The 25,236-nt window shown below is 42.8% G+C and overlaps 1 protein-coding gene across 5 annotated transcripts in view; it reads right to left on the minus strand.

Moving 5' to 3' along the window:
* LOC129185619 (histone-lysine N-methyltransferase ASH1L-like) overlaps positions 1-25,236 on the minus strand; it is a 43,927-nt gene that overhangs the window by 13,946 nt on the left and 4,745 nt on the right. Inside the window, exons 2-11 of one of the 5 annotated variants that reach the window (XR_008572104.1) lie at positions 23,112-23,899; positions 16,505-20,324; positions 12,804-13,131; positions 12,453-12,629; positions 5,794-5,882; positions 5,638-5,711; positions 2,792-2,837; positions 521-561; positions 384-454; positions 102-290 (exon numbers count right to left, since the gene is read on the minus strand). Coding sequence is in view for 3 of the 5 variants with exons in the window: in XM_054782912.1 (XP_054638887.1) it covers positions 107-290; positions 384-454; positions 521-561; positions 2,792-2,837; positions 5,638-5,711; positions 5,794-5,882; positions 12,453-12,629; positions 12,804-13,131; positions 16,505-20,324; positions 23,112-23,717 (5,436 nt within the window). In the remaining 2 variants the exon portion in view is untranslated. Of the gene's footprint in view, positions 1-77; positions 291-383; positions 455-520; positions 562-2,791; positions 2,838-5,637; positions 5,712-5,793; positions 5,883-12,452; positions 12,714-12,803; positions 13,132-16,504; positions 20,325-23,111; positions 23,900-25,236 lie in introns of those variants that run through there. The other 4 variants (XR_008572105.1, XM_054782911.1, XM_054782912.1 and 1 more) reach the window with 4 other exon arrangements.

A 25,236-nucleotide genomic window follows, 5' to 3' on the forward strand; every position in this document is an offset into this window, starting at 1 on the left:
GACCTTAGAGGTTCCATTGTACATTTTTTTTGTCTCATGATGTAGAAAGGAGCACGTATTGAGTGTGTGACACCTACAGAAACAAAAACTAACACACACACTTGCTTCATGGACCTGACTTGATGTGGCTATCGTCTCCACTGGCTCCGTCCCCGCAAACAACTCGCCAGTCCCTCTCCTCCTCCTCGCTGTCCCTCTCTGGCCTCCGCTCCATCCTCAGTCGGATCTGTCGCTCTCTCACCAGCTCCCAATTCCTCACCAGGAACACGCGATGTGTCACCACAAAGCTCCTGACCCACATTGGGAGGGAAAACAAAGATAGCAGCCATTGAGTAAGAGTAACAGATCAGGCTTCAATTAGTGCCGCTGCTTGAGTCCCATACCGCTCACTGCCAGTCAGAGGCTCCATGTCGAGGTGAGGAAAGAGGCTGGCCAGGTCACTGGAGCTCTCCTCCTGTGCATGTAGTTGCCATTAGCTTCACCTTTTGCACACAAAAGCATCAATTGTAGTGAGTCTTACCACTGCGTGCTGAGAGGGTATTGTCCTTTCCTTGACGCGGCCTGTGTGAACAAAAGAGACAACATGTTAGATGCGACATGACGACATTCATTTGAAAAACTGTGTACAGTGGAACCCCTTTATGTCGATACGCCTCAGACTGGCTGGCTCATGTCAACATAGGCGGTTGTTGGCATAACTGAAAGCGAAAGTCACCATTGCTCGCACGGAAGTTTGTTGACATGGTTTTCCTCCTCCTCCTTGTGTATATTTTTACACATTTTTACATTTCACATTTCAACCGATACCTGGTACCTGGGAATCGGTACAGGTCTCAACTGTAACACTTTTTGGTACTTCTGTGAGTGTTTCTGTGGTAAGGAATGCTAATTTAGTAATTTAATTATTACTGTACTTTTTTCAATATAAGATTTATCTCTCGATATATAAACTCTAACAAATATTTGAAAACAACATCCAACTGTTTGCATTGTAGTATCACAGCTGTTTCACAAATGTCTTCAACATGAAAACTCCTACTCCTATTCCTTTCCCTTCAGAAAAATTATGTGGTGGGGTGAATGGAGGGCAAATAAGTTGAAAACAAATGAGCAAAAGAGGATGGAGTAAAAATAAAGGTAGAATATTTTATAAACTGAAGTACTGTAATACAAACTCCGAAAGAAAATGAAGTACACTTGGGTGATTGTGGTGGAAGATGACTTTGTGTGTGGAAGAAGACGCAGCTACATGCTATTAGCTGAGAAGCAGTCCTTGCAGAGGTCGTTGGTCTAACGAATAATATAACTTTCTACAGCTCTTTGGTGTTGTGGGTAATGAACGTGTCATCTGTGACATCTGCTTTGGTTCTTGTGCTTGTGGTGCTCCTGAGACATAGAAAGAAATCGCCACTGAGGTAGATTGAGTTGGTTGAGTTGATATGGACATTCCAGGATTACTTACTAAATAAAGCATTACTAAAGATGCTGGTTGTAAATAGGTAGTGAAACATGGTAGCTTTTGATTTTACATGAATCGGTGCTCAATATTATTATTATTTCAGATCATCAAACTAATTTAAATATTAGTCATTGACAACACAACTGAACACAAAATGCAGTTTTTAAATGGAAGTTTTTATTAAGGGAGAAAAAAATCCAAACCTGCATGGCCCTGTGTGAAAAAATGACTGTCCCCTGGGCCACTGGTTGGGCCACCCTTAGCAGCAAAAACTGCAATCAAGTGTTTGCAATAACTTGCAATGAGTCTCTTACAGCGCTGTGAAGGAATTTTGGCCCACTCATCTTTGCAGAATTGTTGTCATTCAGCCACATTGGAGGGTTTTCCAACATGAAGCGCCTTTTTAAGGTCATGCCACAGCATCTCAATAGGATTCAGGTCAGGACTTTGACTAGGCCACTCCAAAGTCTTCATTTTGTTTTTCTTCAGCCATTCAGAGGTGGACTTGCTGGTGTGTTTTGGATCATTGTCCTGCTGCAGAACCCAAGTTGGTTTCAGCTTGAGGTCACCAACAGATGGCCGGACATTCTCCTTCAGGATTTTTTGGTAGACAGCAGAATTCATGGTTCCATTTACCACAGCAAGTCTTCCAGTTCCTGAAGCAGCAAAACAGCCCCAGACCATCACACTACCACCACCATATTTTACTGTTGGTATAATATTCTTTCTTATGGTGGAGTCGTGAACACTGACCTTGACTGAGGCCTGCAGTTCTTTGGATGTTGTTGTGGGGTCTTTTGGGACCTCTTGGATGAGTCGTCACTGCACTTTTGGGGTAATTTTGGTTGGCCGGCCACTCACCACTGTTCCATGTTTTCGCCATTTATGGATAATGGCTGTCATTGTGGTTCGCTGGAGCCCCAAAGCTTTAGAAATGTCTTTATAACCTTTTACAGACTGATAGAGTGCAATTAAGTATGGTACTGTACAGTATGTTTTAACGGGGAGGGGGCAATCACTTTTTTTACACAGGGCCATGTAAGTTTGGATTTTTTTTCTCCCTTAATAGTAAAAAGTTTCATTTAAAAACTGCATTTTGTGTTCAGTTGTGTTGTCATTGACTAATATTTTGATTTGTTTGAAGATCTGAAACATTTAAGTGTGACAAACATGCAAAAATAAAAGAAATCAGGAATGGGGCAAACACTTTTTCACACCACTGTATGTCGACATCAATTTAAGCGGTACTTTTTAGTAAGCAGGACCAGGACTTGACGAGTTGGTCGACATAGTCAACATAAGTGGGTTCCGCTGTAGTACTGAAAGACTTACAGTAACGGCGCTTCCTCTTCAGCGGGAAGGCAGGTTGCCTTTGAAGCTATGGAGAAAATGACAAGAATATGATGAAAAACTGCAATTCCTTCAAAGCAATCCCCCCGATAGCGTGCAAATATGCCCCCTTGCGGTACTACAGGGATGACTTCAGCGCTATCTGATTGGATGCTATTTTGCCCGTTCTTGCCTTTGATCCACTTGTCGTCCAATTTTTGGTTACAGTAAATGTTATCCAAAAGTTTGTAAATAAATGAAATGACAATTGCTGTTACGGCCCATTTAAAATGTGAGGTAATAATGAGGAACTGCAGTCTCCTCGGAAATTACACGTAAATGCATATAAATTGTAGACAAAAATTAGGGGTGCACGATAATTATCCAGTATGAGGATTTATGATGTCATACCGATAAATCTCAAATAACATAAAAAAATATTGCTGGTAACCAATAATAATAAAAAAAGCTCCAATGAGGCAAAATACCGTACTAGATACCCGTACTGTGCTGTAGGTGGGTTAGCGTGAGCAAATCAAGCGCTCCTTTTCTGTGACGTGCTGCCAACAGCTGAGCTCGCTTGTTAACAAACATGGCATCAATGGTATGAGACTCTGTGTTTCACAGGAAGACAGTTTGCCAAATGCTCTGCATTTTCACAGTTTTGCATTTTCACATTCCACCATGAGGGAAAACAAAAAATTGCACTTCAACAGATCAAAGTTTATCAGCCACCTGAAACACTGGCTACAACGCCCGAGGCTTGTTCCTATCGCTGCACCGTTTGCCAGAGACATTTCCAGAGCTAAGACAATCTGTGATTTCCTCATGGAAATGATGGCGCTGGATGACTAGCCCTTTAACATCATTGAAGATACCGGCTTTTGTCGGTGAGCAAACCACATTTTGTACTTTTGAGCCGCCGCTATTTTTTTAATGTTTTGTTAATAGCATTGATGTCATGATGTTTGCTAAGTACAAATCTACAGGTGCAGTTGGTCAAATCCAACTTGAGTCGCTCTTACTTTCAGGTGTGCACAAACTACAGTTACATCAACATTTTTTAAATAATAGATATAAAAAGTTATCGGTTATCGGTATCGGTCTTGAGAAGCAGGAAGTTATCAGTATCGGTTTGAAAAAAAACACTGTGGATCCCTAGTAAAAAATCCAATATACTGATTATGATCATGAAAAGTTATAGCTCACTTGTCTCGAAAAAGCTGCACATAAAAATAACACACCATAAAAATGTGAGACAGAAACAATGATAATTGCATGTACTGTAAATGCGGTGATCTTTTGAGAAAAATGTGTATGTTTTGGTAAGGATAAGTGCTAAGACGAAGAAATGTAATAGCTCACTTGTCACGAAAGAGCTACCGTACACATTTGACTCTTTATTGAGTTGAAACCCATTACGAAATGACAATGCCAGAGTGTTCAATAAAAACGTGCGGTAGAAATAACGAGAGATCGCAATCAGCTGAGCACTTCCGAGAAAAATTCCAATATTTTGGTAACGATAAATGCTAAGACTAAGAAAAGTAACAGCTCCCTTGTTGTGAATGAGCTACACATATTGTTCTTTATTGAGCTGAAATCTGTTCAGAAATGACAATGCTATTATGCGCCATATGAGAAACTGCAATCTTGCGAAGTGTGTATAAATGCAGAGCGCTTACTAGAAAAATTCCAATATTTTGGCAGCGGTAAGTACTAAGACTAAGAAAAGTAATAGCTCACTTTTCATGAAAGAACTACACTTTTTGTTCTTTAATGACTTCAAATCCATTAAGAAATGACAATGCTGTCACATTCCTTAAGAATGTGGGGCAGAAATAACGAGACATCGCAATCGGCTGAGATCTTCCGAGGGAAATTCCAATATTTTGGTAGTAACAGATACTAGGACTATGAAAAGTAATAGCTCACTTGTTGTAAAAGAGCTGTTCTCGTTTGCGTTGAAATCCGTTACTAAATGACAATGCTATTACTCTACGTTCAATAAAAATGTGAGGCAGAAATAACGAGAAATCGCAATCGACTGAGCTTTTCTGAGAAAAAAGCCAATGTTTTGGTAACGATAAATGCTCAGACTAATAATAGTAATAGCTCACTTGTTGTTTATTGGGTTAAAATCTGTTTAGAAACGGCAATGCTACCATGCGCCATAAAAATGATGACATAATGACAAACTGCAGTCTTGCTGAGTGTGTATAAATGCAGAGATCTTCCGAGAAAAATTCCAATATTTTGGGAGCGATAAGGACTAAAAGAAAAGTAATAGCTCACTTGTCGTGCAAGAACTACACATTTAGTTCTTTATTGTGTTCAAGTCCGTTAAGAAATGACAATGCTATTACACGCAATAAAAATGATTAAATAATGACAGACGGCATTCTTACCAATTGTGTGTAAATGCTGAGATCTTACTAGAAAAATTCCAATATTTTGGTAACAATAAATGCTGAGACTAAGAAAAGTAATAGCTCACTTGTTGTAAAGGAGCCACGCATATCGTTCTTTATTAAATTGAAATCCACTGAGAAATGACAACACTATTACGCGGCATTAAAATAACAGAAATAACGCCAAACAACAGTTTTCTCAGAAATTACGTGAATGCTGAGAGATGATGCGGGCTGAAATGCCATGTGAGTAAATAACCCAGGGAAGAATGAACGATAAAGAAATTACGACGGGCTTTCAGCGGCATTAGAGTGATTGATTCTCAGCATGCACACAAAGAACTCCCAGATTCCCTCAGTTGCCGGCTTTTTCCTCCCATGTTCCTCAGCTCAGGACTTCAATGTCCTAATGCGACGTTGCTTGTGGCTGTGTTGTACCTGGCTGTGCTGCCAAAGCCACATGACGTCATATGGTAACTGGAAATTAATCCTCTTCAGTCTCAAGTACTTCCCTGCAGGACACAAGAAGATGAATGGTCATGCGAGCATCCAACCTCATGACCACACTTTCTTCTTCTTCAGGTCTCCACTCACCAACATGGATGGGTGCAGGTAAAAGGCTGTATTCCCGCTCCCCTGGTTTGTATTCTGTACTCCCTCTGGAAAACAACTGGGAGGGGGGACTAAAGACAGAGGCCCATGTTGAACAAGTGAAGTCAGTCAAGGTATAGTGGAATCTCTAAAGTGGAATGCCCCTAAGGTCGTACATTTCTGAATTTAACCAATAACGTAATGAAAAATATCCTGCTAAAGTGGCACAAAACTTCAAAATGCAACATGGGGGGGATTTGCAGCACACAGCTTGTTTTCTATTGGCACATTCTAGAAATGCAATTAGACAAGAAAACTACAGTTGAGCCCCACTATTCGCGGGGCTTCCCTTCTCAGACCACTTGTGCCCACAAAAATGTCTGTTTCGACATGCTAACGCATAACGAACGCCTCCCTCACTAATGGAGTAACCAATAATAACACATGTGGAGCACACAATGTAACTGCACCACACTGACTATGCAGCTATCGAAATAAACGCTTACACACCAATATACAGTAATCCCTTGTTTATCACGGTTATTTGGCTCCAGACCACACCGTGATAAGTGAATTTCCACAAAGTAGGATTCCTTATTTATAAATGAAATATTTTCGTAGTAAGAGCATATAAAACGTGTTTACAACCTTCTACATACGTTCTTTAACATTATTAGAGCCCTCCAGACATGAACTAACACCCCTACACCTTTACACTCATATTACCCAAAATAGCATATATAATAAGAGTAAATAAGCCGTTTAAGACATGAATAAGACTCATGCTTGTGTGTATTGCTATAAATGTGTTGCCTAGGGGAGCAGAGTGAGTGGCGGACAGGAAGTGACGTCAGGGGTTCAGAGTTGAGTTTCATCTTGCCGTGGGTCTTTTTATTAGGGACTTTTAATAATTATTAATGTGTCTTTTTTTCAGATAATTCAAATCTGCATTGTTCTGGCAATCAAGTGGTGCTATAACATTACTGACACCTAGTGACTAGTGTAGTATACTACATCAACTTCTTTGAATGCGTCTTCTGAATGTCTTATATTTGTATTTTAGTTCATTTAGCCGTTGTTATGCTTGAAAATGCTAAATTTAGGTAAACAAATATGTAACATTAGCTTAAATATGCATCTGTTTGGACTAATAATGCACTAATAGCATGATTTATGAATTAATATATTTTTGAAAACCGTGATTGAGTGAAGATGCGAAATTTCAACCGCTAAGTGGCGAGGGACGACTGTACATGCAAAACAATATAATTTCATACTCATTTATAACCCACAACGTAGCCTTGATAACTTCCTGTAGAGGAAGTGTGCGCCTGGGCTTCCCAGCATGCCTTGTGGGTTATAGATTTGTATAAAAGAGCATTGTTTTCAATGTATATTAGTGTGTAGGCAATTATTTCGAAGCCTGCAGAGTGCATGCGGGAAAATTACAACGTATTTTCCACGTTACTGTTTTTGGTTGCACCGTGTGTGAGGTAGGCATTGGTCATGATAAGCTCCTGTTGGTTTGTGAAATGAAGCTGATTCAAACAAGAACATTTTGAAGAGTTAACCTTTTAAAACCTCCGGCCTCCTGTACTTGGGGGTAGCTACACATGCGGTACATCCACGCACACGGAAGAACGCCAGCGAAAAGCTCAACAAAATCAGTTTCAGGAAAACACAGGACAATTCAAACCACAAGCACTTCAGTGGGCAAATGTATGTCGAAATGAAGTAAACAGTCCAAGACCAGATTTTGTCACAAATCATTTCATGAATCAAAACACAAATCTGGCACAGTTTGAAAGTATCATCCCTCTCACTGAACATGCAGCTTCATTTATTCTTATCCACTAGCATGGAAATGTAAAATATGGAAAAAGCAGTAGCCCACAAGACAAGATGATGCACGAGATTGGGTCCACGAGACGAGATTTTAACATTAACTTGAAGAAAAGTACAATGAAAAAATATGACTGGACAAAGAAACTTTTATTTAACTTATATTTAACATTTTGTTTATGTATTCATTGTCCCACAAATTGACGCTAAATAATATTATTCTCCAAATTTTTGTAGACCAAATAAACCACTTATGCTATTTTAATATTGAATAAATAATAATAATGAATAAATTAAAATAATAATGTATCATAATAATGCAATATTTCCTGTAATATGTCATCTTTTACTGTTGTAAAGGTGTGGAACTGCAGTTTGTGACATGGATTTTCTTACAGACAATTCGTACTGTTAACATTTGCAGCATTTCTTGAAATGCTGGCTTTTCAACTGTATTAAAGAGCATTATTTCTTTTGCGATGACTTTTTGTGAATACACACAATTTTGCACTGTTCCATTTGTATTTACTTTGCCGACCAAGACCAAATATATTGACCGTCGGGACGAAAGCTCTGCATCTTGATGTGGACTTTTTTCCCAGATGGGAAAAGTGTTGTGTTTGAGGTGGGCAAGTTCGTTTTCTTTTATGAATTGATGATTAATATATCATTTATTTATTTATTTATTTATTGTCGCAAAGGAGTAATCTTCAATCCAAGCCAATCCACTTTATTTATATAGCACATTTTATAAACACAGTTTCCAAAGTCCTGCATCTTGTCACGGTTTAATCTCTCGAGGTCTTGTGACATTCCTAGTAACCACCAATGGCATCCATGTAGATCTTAGTTACATGGAAATGTTGTTTTCGAGCAAATTGGCCCTCCTGTGGCCAAGGTTTAGAGGTGAATATTAATATTTAATCCTAATAACACTAGTAGTAACACATATAACATGTTGGCTAATCTACGTGGAATGGCTTGCTTTATATGTATTTTAAAAATCTAACTCAAAATGGCCCCCCAGTCCTTTGATTTTTCTGTATGCAGTCCTTTTTTTTGGACACCCCTGACACCTAAGCATATCAGTTCAGAGAGCATCAAAGGATTGTCATGTTGTTTTGCTTTTTCTCGGCTTTCTGGCAACATTTATTGCAAAGAAGGCGCGGTCTCGTCAAGGAGTGTTAAAAGAAGGAGGACAAAACAAGATTTGACACCTAAGTTACCAAAGTTAAAGTAGATTGCTTTGTTTATTTATTTGTTATGCTTTACAATGGTTAACTTCTTTTTACACTTGTGTGACAGTTAAAGATGTTAAAAAGGGAGACGCATTAGATGCATCTGGGACGTGACTCGGCTTTAGGTTATGCTGTCGCCGTTAAAGGTAAGACCGCAGCGTTTTATTGCTCTGCCGTCCTAATATTACAACTGCTTAACTTATTTTTACACTTGAATGTCAGTTAAAGGTGTGATAATGTTACTTGAAATATTGACTGCACATTTTCATGATTCTGAAACAGATTACAGTGGAACCCGTTTATGTTGACGCCCCTTGGACTGGTTGAGAGATGCTGACTTAACCAAAATCAAAACGGAAACTAGCCACTGCTTGCAAATTTACTTGCGACTTTGTCCAGAGACATAAGGAGAAAACATTTTTTAACCTGCGACAGTTTGTGGACATGGTTTTCCTCCATTTGTGCATATTTCAATTTGAATTCTTCTGTTTTCACATGATATATATAGTCACTCTCCACTTGGCTTCAAATTTTGTGGCTTTACTCTGTCATGTTTTTTTCAGAAATATGTTAATAAATCATTGCTGTTTCATGGTTGAATACGGCCTAGTATTTGTAAAAAAAATAAACAAAAAAATGCATATTTAAGCACAAATTTTCCGTATTTTTTGCCTGAATAAACAATTTCAGGTATAAAAATGGCTAAATGAACTAAAATACAAATATAACGCATTCAGAAGACACATTGAAAGATGTTCTGATGAAATGTAATGTAAAAATGGTCACTAGGTGTCAGTCATGTTACATTGATGAGACAATAGCGACAGCAGGAAATACTGTACAGCAGTGGTCCCCAACCCCCGGGCCGCGGCCCGGTCATTTGGTACCGGGCTGCATAGAAAGAAAAAATAATTTCCATTATTTCATTTTTTTTATGTTTTATTTTGAAAAGTGGCCGTATTCTCTCTGTTCCATCCGTCTCACTTGACGCATGTCCATTGTGCTTTATCTCATGCCGCACACATAGACTACTAATGTATTTTTACCATTTTTCTTACACCTCATAATTGGTGTCAAATGCTGATACTATGTGGGATTGCATAAAGGTAAGTTTTGATGACATATTTAGTGCTAATGTGCACATTTGTCTCAAGTTAATTCATGCTAGCACACTGCCTTTTACCACACACGTCAAACAGCCATGTAATCATCTCTCTGGAAAACCTTGGCTGGAACTTGAACTGGTGGATGGTGGGTCGACATTCATTTTGTGCTTTTAATTTGATGTTATTCATGTCTTAGTTTTACACAATACATCATAAATAAGATAAATTACATCGCTATAATGTGAGAAATCCCCCCCACCGCCCCCCGGTCCGCGGGAGATTTGTGGGAACACAAGCCGGTTCGTGTGTCAAAAAAGGTTGGGGACCACTGCTGTACAGAACAGGAGGTAATAAAAAAAAAAAGAACAACACGGAACTCTCCCAATATTATTATGTGTGAGTCTATATACTCCTGATCACAATTTTAAGAGCAGTTGAAAAATTTAAAGAATTTACATTTTGCATTGTTGGATCTTTAGGAGGTTCGAAGTAGAGCTTCAAAATGCAAAAATAAGAAATGGGAGTGAGACAGAAAATTGTTTGAGTAAGCAATTTATTGCAAACAAGCATTAAAGTGAAATAGGCTGTTCATCAGCTGATCAAAAGTTTAAGAGCAGAGCCTTTAAAAGGCAAAATCTTGGCAAAAATGTGATTGAATGTCATTTTCTGTCTGGTATTTACATTGTCATGATCTTTTGATGGCAAAGGCAAAAAAAGTTTTCCATCTTTGAACGTGGTGGGATTGTTGAGCTGCATAAGCAAGGCCTCTCTCAGCACACCATTGTCAAGTCATTTGAAACTTCTTCAAAGGTCTTGAGGGTTATGGAATAAAAAAGTCAAGTCGTAGCCCCAAAAAAATGTCACCGGCCCTGAGCCGGAGGATCCCATTGGCTGTCCGTCAAGACACGGGACCATCCTCGGCCCAAATGAAGCTTGTTACTGGTGTCGAGTGCAGTCCAATAACCATCAGACGGCATCTGTGAGAGAAGGCTTTTAAGAACAAAAAACGTCTTCAAAGGCCTCGTCGCCTTCAACACCACAAAATTGCCCATTTGGAATTTGCATGAGAGCACCAAACATGGGACACTTAAAACGTGGGAGAAGGTTTTATTTTTTGATGACAAAAAATGTAACCTTGATGGTCCTGATGGCTTCCAATGTTACTGGCATGACAAGGAGATCCCACCTGAGATGTTTTCCACACAGCACAGTGGAGAGGGCGTCATCATGATCCCTCAATGGAAGAAATGGACCTTGCTTGTGCAGGGGCGTCAAACGGCAACTGGTTATGTGGAGATGTTGCAATGGGCATCCCTCATGACTGAAGGCCCTCGTCTGTGTGGTAATGACTGGATTTTTCAAAAGGACAACGCTGCACTTCATAAAGGACGTCTTCCTTAGGAATAAGCTCACTCTTTTGACCATCCTGCATGTTCCCCTCATCTAAATCCAATTGAGAACACTTGGGGATGGATGGCAAAGGAATTTTACAAAAATGGACATCAGTTCCAGACAGTGGATGCCCTCCGTGAAGCCATCTTCACCACGTGGAGCAACATTCCCACTAGCCTGCTGGAAACACTGGCAACAAGCATGCACAACCCCATTTTTAAGTTATTAGCTATGGTATTAAACTTTTGATCAGCCTATTTCACTTTAATGCTTGTTTGCAATAAAGTGCTTACTAAAAACATTTTTGTCTCACTCCCAATTCTTCTTTTTGGATTTTGAAGCTCTACTTAGAACCTCCGTTAGATGCAACAGTGCAAAAGGAGTGTATTATGTCCTATATATGTCTTCTTTTCTTTTATTATGTCTACTAAATTGGGTAGACATAATTGCGTTTTAAGCTCGAACTACAAAAATATTCCATTTAAAAAGAAGGGATCCTGCTTCAGGGAAATTCGCCAAACACAGTCGGGTCTGGAACCATTTAAGCGCGATCAACAAGGGATTACTATGTATACATTTTGCTGTATGTCTTGACTACAATGACAGTACAGTTTTCGCACATGCCCAAATCTTTCTAAAAATCGTTGTGGTTTCGTGTTGTTTAGCAATAATGATGACGTCAACAATACTACAACACATGTTGACCCATTTTCCATTGAAATGACCCCTTTGGCGCTCACATTTTATGTCGACAAAAGAGGTCGACCATGTACAGTATGTTGGCGTCGACTTAAGCGGGCACTTTTAAGCAATAAGATCACGCTGGACCAGGACGCAAAGAGTTGGTCGACATAAACAGGGACAACTTAAGCGGGTTCCACGGTAGTATTTTAGTAGTTTTTCATGTATGCTGGTCACCAGAAATGACCCCTTTAATGATGGGTTAAGCGGGTTCCACTGTATTCTATTAGTTCTTATGGGGGCCACACAAATCCGAGGTCAACTAGCATCCAGGAACAGATGGTGTTCGACCTTAGAGGTTCCACTGTATAAATATGGTGACAGACATGAGTAAAATGCTCACTCTGTAGTTTTGTAATCGTCCGAGTAAAGCCCCGCCCTCAAAAACGTCTTCCTTGGAGGACCGTCGCCCCTCTCGTCTCTTTGGATGCCGACCGGGTGCGATGCGGGCTGCTCCACGGCCGTATAGCTGTAACCTTCAGCGGGTGTGTCGCAACACTCCGGCTCCTCGTCTGCGACACTAAAAAGGAAAGCATGAAGCGAGAGATAGAGCGACAGGGAGGAAAAAAAAGAGAAAGAAGAGGCACTGGTTTAGCACACAGTGCTGAAATGTGGCTGGTTAATATGGGGATGTTACACAGGTGATGAAAGGCTGCTTTGTGAGTGCGAGTGTTTGGGAGTGGTGAGTGTTTACCTCTGGTGACAGGGAGAGGCGTCATGTTTTCTCTTCCGTCCTCGCTTCCTCTTGGCCTGCAGCTCAGAATCCGTCACCTGCTGCACCGATCTGACACCCACTCCATCTCGCTCCGGCCCGTTCCCCTCTCTCCTCCCTCTGGCGTCACTTTTATTATTATTATTATTATTATTAGGCAAGAGGTCAGGTGGCGGCACAGGGGGAGACAAAGCGGAGGGCAGAGGGCGTTTCCTGGGTCGTCCCGGTCTCCTTTTGTTTTTGCCATCCTCTCTGTGTGCTGTTGGCACACCTTTGAGCTGCCCGCGGCTTCTTGAGTCACCTTGTAAGCCTGCAGTCGGTGTAATGGAGAAGAGAGGGAAATGAGGAAATGAGACAGATGTGGCTCAGTGATGAGGCCCGCCGGAGGTGTGAGGTGAGGCCACTCTAGGCTGAGTCATGCAGATGGGCAACCGATTAGATGAGTCACAACCAGATTACTTCTGGGAAAGTAGTGATTTATGCACACGGTCGCTTTGCAGCAGGGAAAAGCCAGCACCACCGCCAGCACATGGTACCGTGGAGAAAAAAGTGTTACTTTTTCTGTCATCCCAACATAAAAGCTTCCCAAAGGAAAGCCTGGATCTCCACATTTTGACAGGTTTTTGTTTAATCTATCCGGAAAGGTCAGCTTATATAACAATATAACAACATAACAGTCTGACTCACGGTGTCATCTTTCAAAGAACACTTTACTAACAACACTAAATTCATCACACAGCAACTTAACACTTCAAAATGTGTTCCTGACAAATAAACAAACATATCCCAATATGATTTTAAATTAAAAAAAAACATTTTAAAGTTTTCCCAAAAGGGAATGCGTCTGAGCAACGCATTCATGGGGGTGCTGCAGTCAGCTTCCCTCTGGGCTTTGGGCTCCGGGTCCTCTGGCTCCCTCTGGTGGACAGAAGCAGCACTGCAGCCATTTCCTATGCTTTCTATGCTCCTCCAATGGTTTTCTCAAACAAAAAGCATTATGGGAAAACTTTAAAATGTTGTTTTTTTTCATATAAAACTCGTATTGATTGATGTTTGTATATTTCTGATGTGTAATGTTTGAGTGCTAGTTGCTGTGTGATGAGTTTAATGTTTGTAAGATGAAACCGTGAGTGACTGTTATACAGTGTTCCCTCACTACATCGCAATGCACCTTTCGCGGACTCGCCGTTTCACTGAATTTTTTTACAGCGTATGAGCGTGCGTTGCGTTCTCCTTCCTGATTGGCTAAGGGAGAACCCATGCATTGTGTTCTGCATCCTGATTGGCAAAGGGACTGTAGACCATTGTCAATTCCATTGACCATTGTCAGCCAAATTGACATAAATGTTCGATCACTAGCAGTCTGACTCTGAAGTGCTGATGTTTGCAAGTGTTATCCCCGACAACACCCACAATGTCGACAAAATTGCTGTACCGTCAAAGGCACCTGCGGTCGCACCCAAAAGGTGCAAAACATGAGTAATGTCGTGTTTAAATGCTTCATCGAGCATGGGGAGCCTCGCTACATTATACCTATTGCGGATAAAACTATACACCACATGCATCAAAAAGTAAATGATATCGGATCCCTGTCGGTATTGGCCAATAGTGGAAGTGAAAAAGTTGTATCGAAACACCCCTATATTTTATTTTGTATTATTTGGCAAATTCTGCCTAGCAACAAGCCAAACAACATGACTTGACATGACTTTGAAATGTATATTTTAAAAAACGTTATTTAACGTATTTAAAGGGACTGTTTGCAACCGCTAGGCAGCGGCCTAGAGGCCGCTAACTTTTGACTGTGCTGCAGTACGTAAAGTACAACCTACATGACACACACGCACACGTACTAGTTATTAGTTGGTTGTAAGCTTATGTTAACTGTCATTATGCAATCCGTAACGGAAGCACGATTGGTTCTGCACATGCGCAAGACCTACGTCACCTCCTCCTTTTGCGGTTTTACGACAGCACTTCTACGACTTCACATGCTTTGGTAGTTTTTTTTGTTTTTTTTATGTATGGACATAAATGGTCAATAACCATACTTCATATACATAATATGTTTTGCGGGATTATTTTATTAGTGACTTTTATTGAAAGACTTCGTTAGCATGCGGATGTTTTACCGGTAATCAAGATTCCTGGTCAATCAAGAGGATTCAGGAGGGTTTTTGTTTTTCTAAACGGAGAACTAGCATCCATCCAAACATATCTTGCTAGCAAATGCTTTTGTCTGTATTTTTTCAGTGGTGAAAAAAAAGTATCAATAATTTATGGAACCAATAAAAGAGGGCTCATAATTTATCCACTTGCACCATGGATCTGACATAAGAAAAAAAAAGATTGATCATGTTGTAATTTCTCAACGTATTGTTGCACATGCGTAGTAGAAATCTTGGTGGCCGACGTTTACGCTCTGCAACTGCCATAAAATAGATCAACGGATGGCGAAGATTTCACATGCGTAGTAGTAAAAATCGGCTTGCCCAAGACGTGACTGCGGAAAAATAGGCTGACATATTCTGTACATGCGTAGAACCGATTGCCTCTCTGAGACTGCTTTTGTGTGTGTGCACGCGCCAGTGACAGCCATGAATGGCAGTTATTTTAGCGAAAATTAATTAATTAATTAATTTGTAGTTCACTTATTAAAATGATATAATAATTGTCAGGGTAAAATTTTCTGCTGGCTTCAGAATCGACAAGAGACAAGACAAGTTCTTTGAGAATAATGAGTGGTACAATTTAATAAAACTTAAAGAATGAAAAATGCACCATGGACATGAGGAAAGAGTACAGAAGTTCTACTGTAGTTTTATGTGCACCACCATTTTTGTGTCATATAAAATTGGGTTTGCACATCCATGTATGTGGAACATATTCCCATGCAGCTGACCAGACTGTGTGCGCTGTATGTGCGTGCGTGCTATGCCTCAAAACACACGTGTGTTTAGTTTTAGATGGCCATCATGTTTTTTCCCAAACATTTTCCCCCCCTCACACGCTCTGTATACACCCCGCACTGACCTGCTAATCCTTCATCAATTACTGCTGAGCTCATCTTGCTTTTTTCTTTCCATTTTTCCACAGTCTCCGACAAGGCCGACCACTTTTTGCTTATTGAATCTCTCCAAGTCAAATAGGCCCTGTCGGCCAGCGGCGAGGGGAGGCGGGCTGGCTTTAAATAGCCAATGCGATGGTTAACTAATGACTGTGCTCTCTGGGTAGCCTTGAGCTACGAAACATTGTGCGGTTCACTCCAGCTTGGGGAAGATTTTTTTGGCTGGTTCCCATCAAGAAAATTGCTCTTATAACCGTAACACTTTTTTTTCTTTAGAATTCCAACAGAGAGCGGTTGATGAGTGGTTATGAGTGTGTAAAACACATCCGCTGCTCAGCACAAGGAGTTTGAACAAGGCTATAAAAAGACAAGAGTCTGATCTCCAGGCTTTGATGTGTGCCGAAAAAACATCTGAGTAAAAACAATGTCACTTTTTTCCCCCAGGTAAATTTGATCTTGACATTGTGCAAATTAAATCACTGTATCACTGAGTAGTGAAATGTAAGTCAAATTGCACAAAAAAACTTGATTGCCATGCTAATTTGCAAAGAAACAGAAGTACAGAACATTCTCATTGCTCATCACGAATAGAAACCGTGTCATTACAGTTGCTCACCTGCTTCCCTCCTCTCTGTCCAAGCCGGCTGGTCTTTCCTCCATAACCTGCCTCCACTCCCCAGGTTCCTAGCGGCTACCGTGCTCCCCAAGCCACGTCCTCCTCTCGCCACGGTGGATGATGTGAACAGGTTGGTGTGCGTTGGGGATGGGGACGTCCTGTTCAGGTGAAGGGGATGAATATCTTCCTCGTCATCGTCCTCATGCTCGGAGGGGATCATTCTTCGGCCTGTGTGCCCACTGAAGGATCCCCAGCTGGACTTTGGGAATGTTGCACCCCCAGGTTTTGTCCAACTGTGGGCCAGGCCGCCCCACCCTCCCCCAAATGAAGACAAGTGAGAGGAGCCCAGTCCCACGGAGAAGAGAGATGCAGGTCTGGATCTCTCTGATAAAGATGATGATGATGTGGCAGCGGAGAAGGAATTGTTTCCATTCTCACGTAGCCAAGGTGACTCTTTGGACAGCACGCCGCCCATTCCTCTTGTCCCCTTTTTTCCGCCTCCTTGTCCCATACTTAACCTTGACTTTGAACTGGAGAAGCTTTCTCTCGCTACCACTTCGCCCTCCTCATGATCATGTAATACCACCTCGTCATCCATGTTTCGTTCAGAAGGCCTCTCCCTATGTTTATGTTTGTGTTCACTCCGCCCACAGTCACATGGGAGGCTTGACGTGTATCCTAAGTTTAGGCCTCCTCCGCTTCCTTCAATCTCCCCCCCTAAAGCTCCCTCCCTCAGCAGCCTGCTCCTCCGCCTGTGGAATCTGGCAGGGTTGAGCAGGAAGTGGGCATGGTGGGGCTGTTGTGGGGCATACTGGTGAGGAGTGGGAAGTGGGTATGAGCCGGGAAGGTGGTGGTACAGCGTTGTGGCTGGAGGGTAGTTGCTGTAGAAGCCCATGTTCTCAATGCTCTCCGGGAACTTTGATGGGCAGCCACACTGCCTGCGCTCTGGCTTCCTGTTACAATGCACCGGCTGACAGGGGTAGAAAGGCTGTGGCGGGAAGGAGGGATTTGCGGCAAAAGAGGGAGGGTGAGGTGAATAGAAGCCATTCAGATTGATCCTGAAGACGTTGGAGCGGTGAGCATGAGAGGAGTGATGGCGCCTGCCCCCGAGCATGTTCCCGCTTCCCTCAAAACCCTGTGTCAGCTCCGCCCTAGCCCAGGCTCTCCGACCGATGTGAACTTCGCTGAATTGACCGATGAGCTCTTCCAGTTCAGTCAGAAACTCTGGATCCTGCATGAGTAGCTGCTGGTGTTTCTTTTTGTGTTTATTTTTCTGTTTCTTCAGTGCGTTGTGACCAAGGCAAGGGAAGAAATCTGAATGAGTGCACTTGTTATTGTGTCCAGGGCAGGGGCACAAGCAGGCACAGGAAGAGGGGCAGCTGTAATCCCTCCGCTTGTGCCTATGTCGGTGTCGCTCCATGGTTGTTGAGTTGCTGACTGGATTCTTGTGTCTGGCCATAAGAAAATGAGAGGAGCTGTCTACAAGAGAAGCATTTTTCGGACCACCTACAATTCCCCCTGACCCTTGACCCAACCTGAGCATGCCTCTAGCACCCCTCATCTCTGCTCGCTCACAGACACTGTTGTTATCCGTTCCGATCCCACTATCGCTGGGCAATGTCTCCTCACTGTGAGATTCACTCCTGGGTGAGGGGGTCGGATCTTTAAGGTGGCCGGGGGAGCCGGGAGTTGGATGGAGTGGAGGGGTGGGAGACGAGAGCTTACATGACGACTGGTGAAAAAGGAAGTGGTGCCTGCCCTGGCATGGACAACTCTTCTTCACAAAGGGGGAGACAGAGGAGCAGGATAGGGGACGGGGTGAAGTGCAGGAGGAAGATGGGGATGGGAGAGAGAACGGGGGAGGAAAGACCAGAGTGGATGTTGGCTCTGTGACACTTCCTTCACTGTAAGGACTCTGGGCCCCACTGGAGTGTGTGAGAGACGGAGAGGGAAAGGGGTGGGCGGGAGGTTGCTGGGACTGCTGAGAAATGAAGAGAGATGTTTCTGTGGGATGGGTAAACAAAGATGACTGAGTGAAGCTGTTGGATTTCAGATGAGCCGTTTGGGCTTTAGGCTTGCGCCCTCTCCTCTTGCCCATGTAGATGGTTCCTCTTTTGCTCACATTGATCAGAGGGCCCAGCTTGGTCCCAAAGGAGGAGGACAGGGCAGAGAGCGTGGGCACTATCAACTCAGACGACTTATATGCTCTTGGATTGTTCTCTGCACCTTTAATTCTACTGGCTTCCTTCCCTGTAAAGCCGGACGTTACCTTGTGAAGCCGCCTCTTCTTCCTTTTCTTCCTCTCATTAATGAGCTTCCTGATCTTTAGCTGCCTGTTTCCCTTTTCGGAAGAAGGATGAGGATCTCTGCTCTCATCTGTGACGTCTGTTGGATTCATAGGTTGTTTGCGAGGACGACCGCGTTTTTTTGGGCTCGACTCCGGTATGGGGTTTTGCGGAACATTGTCACACCCCAGAAAGGCGATTTCCTCAGGTGAAAGTCGAAGAGGAGGTTCATCGTAGATCATGGAGTGGGATTTGGGGCGGCCTCTTTTTCTGGTAGGAGTCGCAGGGCTTTTGGGAGCAGCAGGCGGACTGGGTTCTAATGTGGAATGATTCAGTTTCGGGGATGATGGTTTGATCGGGGAAGACACAGAGGGCGCGCTGTTGGTCGGGGAACGAGTGGGAGACGAGTGAGTCAGCTCATCAGTCTGACGATTAGGTGCCTGGGGATTCTGGAAGAAGCTGGTTTGAGAATCATCTTTCTGATTTTCTGCCCTCTGAGCTCGATGCACCAACTTTGTCCAGCTAGGCCGTCTAGCTTTACGTTTCTTCAGCGGCCTGCTGTCCTGCTCTTGCAAGGACTGGGGAGAAAGAGGAGGCAGAGCAGACAAAGATGTGGGATGTTTTGGCAGCACAGTTGAACGTCTCAAGCCTTCCTTCTCTTTTGACTTATTGTCATCGCATGCTGTTGCTTGGTGCTCAGCTTCTTTGACTGGCTTGCAAATATTATCTCTCACATCCCCCTCATCTGATCTACTTTTATATGTTTTGTCTAATTTATCGCTGTTGCTCGATTTGGCATCGTCTTTTCTGATCTTGTCCTTGTTTTTCTCAGCTTTTTCTCCATTCTTCAGTTCCTCAACACCTTTATGGTCAGACATTGGTCGCTCTTTGCTGTGTCTCGATTTACCATCTTTTCCTTTGTCTTTTTTCTTCCTTTTCATTTCTTCCTTTCTGCTATCACCTTTCACTCTCTCTATTTCCAGTCCATCTCCCTTTGGTTTTCTCTCTTTCCGTTTCTCTTTCCTTATCTTCCGCTCTTTGTCTTTCTTTTTGTCTTTGGAGCGGTATAGTGAAGGATCCCGAACTGGTAACTGGACAGAAGACATATCCAAAGTGGGGGAAGATTTTGATTTTGCTGTAGTCGAGGGAGAGTTACTCCTATCCGGCAAACAGCGCTGTGTTTGAGAGGAACTTGTAGGTGTTTTGGACGTGTCCACAGAAGGAACAGGGGAAGAGCTGCTGTGTTTCCCAGCTTTGATTTTTGGGGTATCGCCAATGTTGTCTTCAGAGCATCTCCCATTCGAAAGCCCTTTCTGGTTCTTGGTCTGCACCACACCATTGTGTTTCTTGTTGATTCCCCTTTCAAGAGGCGTTTCGGTGCATGGCGTGGAAGATTTCTGGTCTGTTGAGGGCAAGGAAAGTTTGAGACCTGCAGGGACTGGCTGGTCATCGATGCTTGGAGTCTTCTCTTTCTTTACGCTCTCAGACGGACCAGCTGACGTTGCCTCTGTGTCAACGGCCAGTTTGAGTGGAACCTGGGAAGTCGGGAAAAAGAAGCAATCTCTGATGATGTGACATCATACAGCTGCTTTTGATAACAATTCAACTGACAATTGTGGGAGGAAGACAATAACAGAAATGCTTTTGTTTTTGTCCACCCATTAAAGTCGAGACTGAGGACAAAGTGACTCAATCAGGCAGAGAAAGGAGGGCACATCGAGGAGGAGACAGAGCGAGGTGACGGAAATGGGAAACGGAGGGGGTGACACAGAAAGGAAAGACGCAAAGCAAGGGACAGAGGAAGAGAGCGGGACGGGGACAGAAGGGGAGTGAAAGATAAATGAGAGCAGGTAGAGAAACGAGAGGATGTAAAAATAGAAGAGAGGGACAGATATAGAATGTCAGGCAAAGAGAAAACGCTTGTGCTATTGGTTACTATAAATTGCCACTAATACAGATGAGAAGGCCTGACATTTTGTACTTGTCCTGTAATTTTGGTACGCAGCAGCTTGAGTGGCGTTTGTGCAGCTCAAGCAATAAGCTTCCCCTTGGGCGATTGTCAGAAGGACTGATGGACCAATGCCTGTAATGGCCAAGCGGTTGCTGTGCCGCCGTCCTATTTATAGGCCAGTTTATTTAAATGTGCTGCTTGCTTTTAAGGACTGAAACAATTGCTCATTTGACCTTATAACGGTGCACCACAAGGCTAAGCGATTTTACTCCATGGGTGCACTCCTGGTGGTTCGCAACAAAAACCAAAGCACAGCTACAGCACATATGTGCCATTAATACTGTCTGAATACTTGTCTTTTTAATCCTTTTGGAACTAACTTCAGCTAACTAGGATTTCCTACTTTAGTTCTAGCTAGCCAGGATTTCCTAGTTAGAACTAGGATTTCATAGTTAGCTTATCCAAAAAAATAATGCATATTAATACATCACAGCATATAACTGCAATCTGGATACCATGCTTTCTCTCAGCCTTCAACAATTCGGAAATATGTGTGGGTAGTAGGGCTGTAACGGAAGAGGGTCTCCAGGCTGTGGCTTCTCCTTGGCACCATCGCTAGTCATGACTCCCACGAGGCAAAGCTTATTTGTTTACCAAGTAGACGTGTGACGCGAGAAACACTTCATGTTCCTGACTTTTAACGATGCGCCTCTGTACCGAACTGAAGGTTCCATACTGAAAAATCTGGTATAGTGAGTAGTATTGGACTGACATTTATTATGTGACAGGCCTTTGACTACATTTCCTGGATTGACTATTTGGCAAATTAACATTTATATATATATACACACACACACACTCAGTCCCCTACTAACGAACATCCGATGTGCGAACTTTCGGAGATACGAACAAAGCCGACTACTCTATATTTTCATGTGTTTTGCCTTATAAAGTCCATATTTATACTGCTACATGCTTGACCAGCAGAGGGCACTGTGACACTGCTAATGGGACCAACAGTGGTAGAGAGAAAGCTACATTGTAGTTGTATAATACAACCTGGACAGAGCGTGTGATTAAAGTTTATGAAGAGTTAATAGGCCTGCTTAATTCTACACCACCCACAGAACACTACCTCTTTTAGAAGAGTCTAACGATGACGACGATTTGTCCTTTTTTTCAATATTTCCTCCTCCAACTCCACCACAACGACGTATGCTCGACCACTCCTCTTCAAAGGTAAATAACATTTATCATTATGTATTATTATATATTTTATTATTGTTTTTTTCATTCATTATCCTCGTTTAATATTACTACTGCATCCAAACTCATATTTACATACATACACATATACTGTATATGTATACACGTACATGTAGTACCTATATCATTGGTAATATTACCTTTTCCCCTACTTAAGAACAATTTGACATAAGAACGGTCGTCTGGAACCAATTGTGTTCGTTAGTTGGGGACTTAGTGTATATTGAAAAAGCTATTACATTACTTATATATATATATGTATATATATATATATATATATACACATATATATATATATATATATTTTTTTTTTTTTACAGTATCTGACATTTTTTTTCCTGAATGTTCTGAACTCCTGTCTCAATGCTAGTGTTGTGTTGAGCAGCTGTGTGTCATTGCGTGGATGTAGTTCAAAACCTAACATCATGTTGTACTTCTTTAGACAGCAAACCAGTTACGACCGAACCAACAGCGCCTTTGCTGGTTGCAACCAAATATGATATTACTCAAGATATGAGTAATAAACAATCAATTCCACGCAATCAACAACCAAAGTCTCAACTTTTAACCAATTATTATGCCCATCTCTAAACATATTGTATAACAAATGCAACATTTTGATTTGGATAAGTAACTAATCAAAAGCAGCTGCACATTTTATTATTTGCATGCTTTTGCTTTCTAATTTGTTGAGAAATGAGTCAGAACATGGTTTTGAGTGCACAGCAGCATTACTGCTAGCCATTAAATAGCTGTAATATCAGCAGCCGCAGAAATGCCACTCATAGTGACGAACCTACAGAGAATTATTGCCCGTCTCTGTGGCTTCCATCAGCTTCGCCGGGCTTTAATAGTGAGTTACAGCTCATTGTTTTTGCTCCATCGACAACAGCTTTATTGTTTTGGACTCGTCTCCCTGCTCTCATGTCTGTGTTTACAGCCCTGTCCCAGTGGGACTTAGACACATGAGTGAATGTGTTCCTCAAATGCTGAATGTAAGCAACAGTTTACATCAAAGGTCAATGTATTGTAAACGGTAACGATTGTTTTGTTTACAGCTTGTTTACAGTGTGTTAAGCCGCCATTGAAGAAGGTTTTAACTCACCTGTTTGGCAGACTTGGTCCCTGAGCTGGCAATGGCTGACGCTGAGGCGGAAGCTGTAGGGCATGCTGCCGATAAAGACGGTGATAATAGCGGCGATCCAAGCGGTGACGAGGCAGCAGTTGCAGTTTGTTTGGATGCGGTCTGCACGCCGTCCGAGCCTGAGAGGGTCTCCCTGTTTGCGTCGTCTAGGTTAGAGCTGCTCCTGCTGGGCAGCGCCCCCCCTCGGACTTGCCTCTGATAGGTTCTGATGGTGGGCTTGCAGACGTAGCTCTCCAAGATCTTAGGCGGCTTCTTGGTGCGCTTGGCCTGGACTCCGATCCGGAGTCGCACATTCCCGTCGGGGCAGCTCGTGTCTTTGCCACATATCTGAAGCTGCTGCTGCCCCGCGCCTCCACAGCGCCCCTCGATGAGCAATTCCAGTACTGCGCCCTTGTCCCCTTCTCTTTTTTTCCCTCGTCTCTCCTCTTTCCTACAAGTGTCTGAATCCTCCCCCTCTACTTTCCGCTTTCGTTTATCTTGGTCCTGCTCCAAGTTCTCAGGTGCAGGGGAGGCATCCAGAGTGGAGTCTGTCGTTGGAGGGGTACCCCCCTTCATTCTCTGGTCCATCAGAGAAGTCAGGGGGGAGGAGGAGAGGGCTGTGCACTTCCCAGTATGTCACCGACCTGAGTGGGCGGATTTGCTTGCAGGTGGAGTGACAGATTGGAGAAAAACACTCTGTCTAAAGACAGTTGAGCTTCTTCATCTGGCAAAGAACGATCTTGTCCTTTGGGCTTGAGCTCACAAAACGCCTATTAAGATAGTGAGAGAGAGAGAGAGAGAGAGAGAGAGAGACAGAAAGAGGGTGGGGGGGGAAGAAAGATAGAATCCAGTGATTAGTCACTTCAGTGAGCACAGATGCTGAGTAGCAGCAGCACAGAAACTGGAAGGAAAGTCCCCTTCCATTCGGGCAGCTGCAGAGTGGCGCGAGTGTGTGTGTCCACAGAGATGATCTCATCACGCAGAGGACCCCGGGGGCTAATCAACACGGCCGATTCCCAGAATGCCTGCACTTACTGGAAGAAAGTCTTAGTCACATTCTTCCAAAACAATCTGCGAGTAAGACAGCAAAAACAAAACAAAAAAAACTTTTGACCTCTATGTCGATTATCATTCAATCGGCACCTCGCTGATTCAAACCTCCGCCCCCACACCCCCTCTTCCCTACTCTCGCCGCCATCTTTGCGCCTTCTGTTCTCAGCTACTCCCACCAGTGCTTCTCCGCTCACCCTTCCCTCCACTCCGCTGTACTTTCTTTTCTCTACGAAAAAACTCCCCTTTTCATTTTTGGCAGAAAGCTTTCGCATGCATTCTCTATTAGCCCCCTCCCCTCTCTCTCTCTCTCTCTCGCTCTCTCTCTCTCTCTCTCTCTCTCTCTCCCCCTCTCTCTCTCTCTTTCTCTCATTCTGTGTGTGTCTGAGTAGACCACACAGCTAAATGGTCAAAGTCATACACTATATTCTTGCTAATCAGAACCATATTTCCTCCTGCACTTCATTCTATTCCTCCTCTCCTACCTAAATCCCTCTATTCACAGTCCCAACCATTCCCCCCTCTTGCCACTCAGTCATGGTAACACCACGTAGCAAAGGGGGGGAAACTTATTTTTGGAAGGGAGCGCAAATTCCTTCTCCTCCCATTGCTTCCTCTGAGTCAAGTAAGCTTTTCATTGACCCCATTGTAAATGGACTTTTAATGTGACATTACAGCAAAGTAACACACCCTAAAATAATATTCTCCCCAACCAAAATAAATGCGCTGTTAGTTCAGCCCAAATTTCGACCCTGCTCAGCAAATGGACACAGCCTCTGCCCATCCTTCATGACATTGCTTCTTGCATCACGGGAGACATTAATTTTCGAATAAAAACACACCTTGCGAAGCATTTTTGTGCTCCTCCCCTGAGAGCCTCTTAGGACATCTACTCAAGCGCCTCCTTAAACAGACAAGAGCATCCCAGATAATGTTTTCATTTAGGAGCCCAGATCAACCAACACATACACACACACCCGAAAACTATCCCTCAAATCAGATGACGCTCAAATCAACATCTGTTCCAGTAAGAGCGTTACGTAAGAGAGTATTCCCA

This window comes from Dunckerocampus dactyliophorus, chromosome 7 (genome assembly GCF_027744805.1).
Source record: "Dunckerocampus dactyliophorus isolate RoL2022-P2 chromosome 7, RoL_Ddac_1.1, whole genome shotgun sequence".
Taxonomy (NCBI): Eukaryota; Metazoa; Chordata; class Actinopteri; order Syngnathiformes; family Syngnathidae; genus Dunckerocampus; species Dunckerocampus dactyliophorus.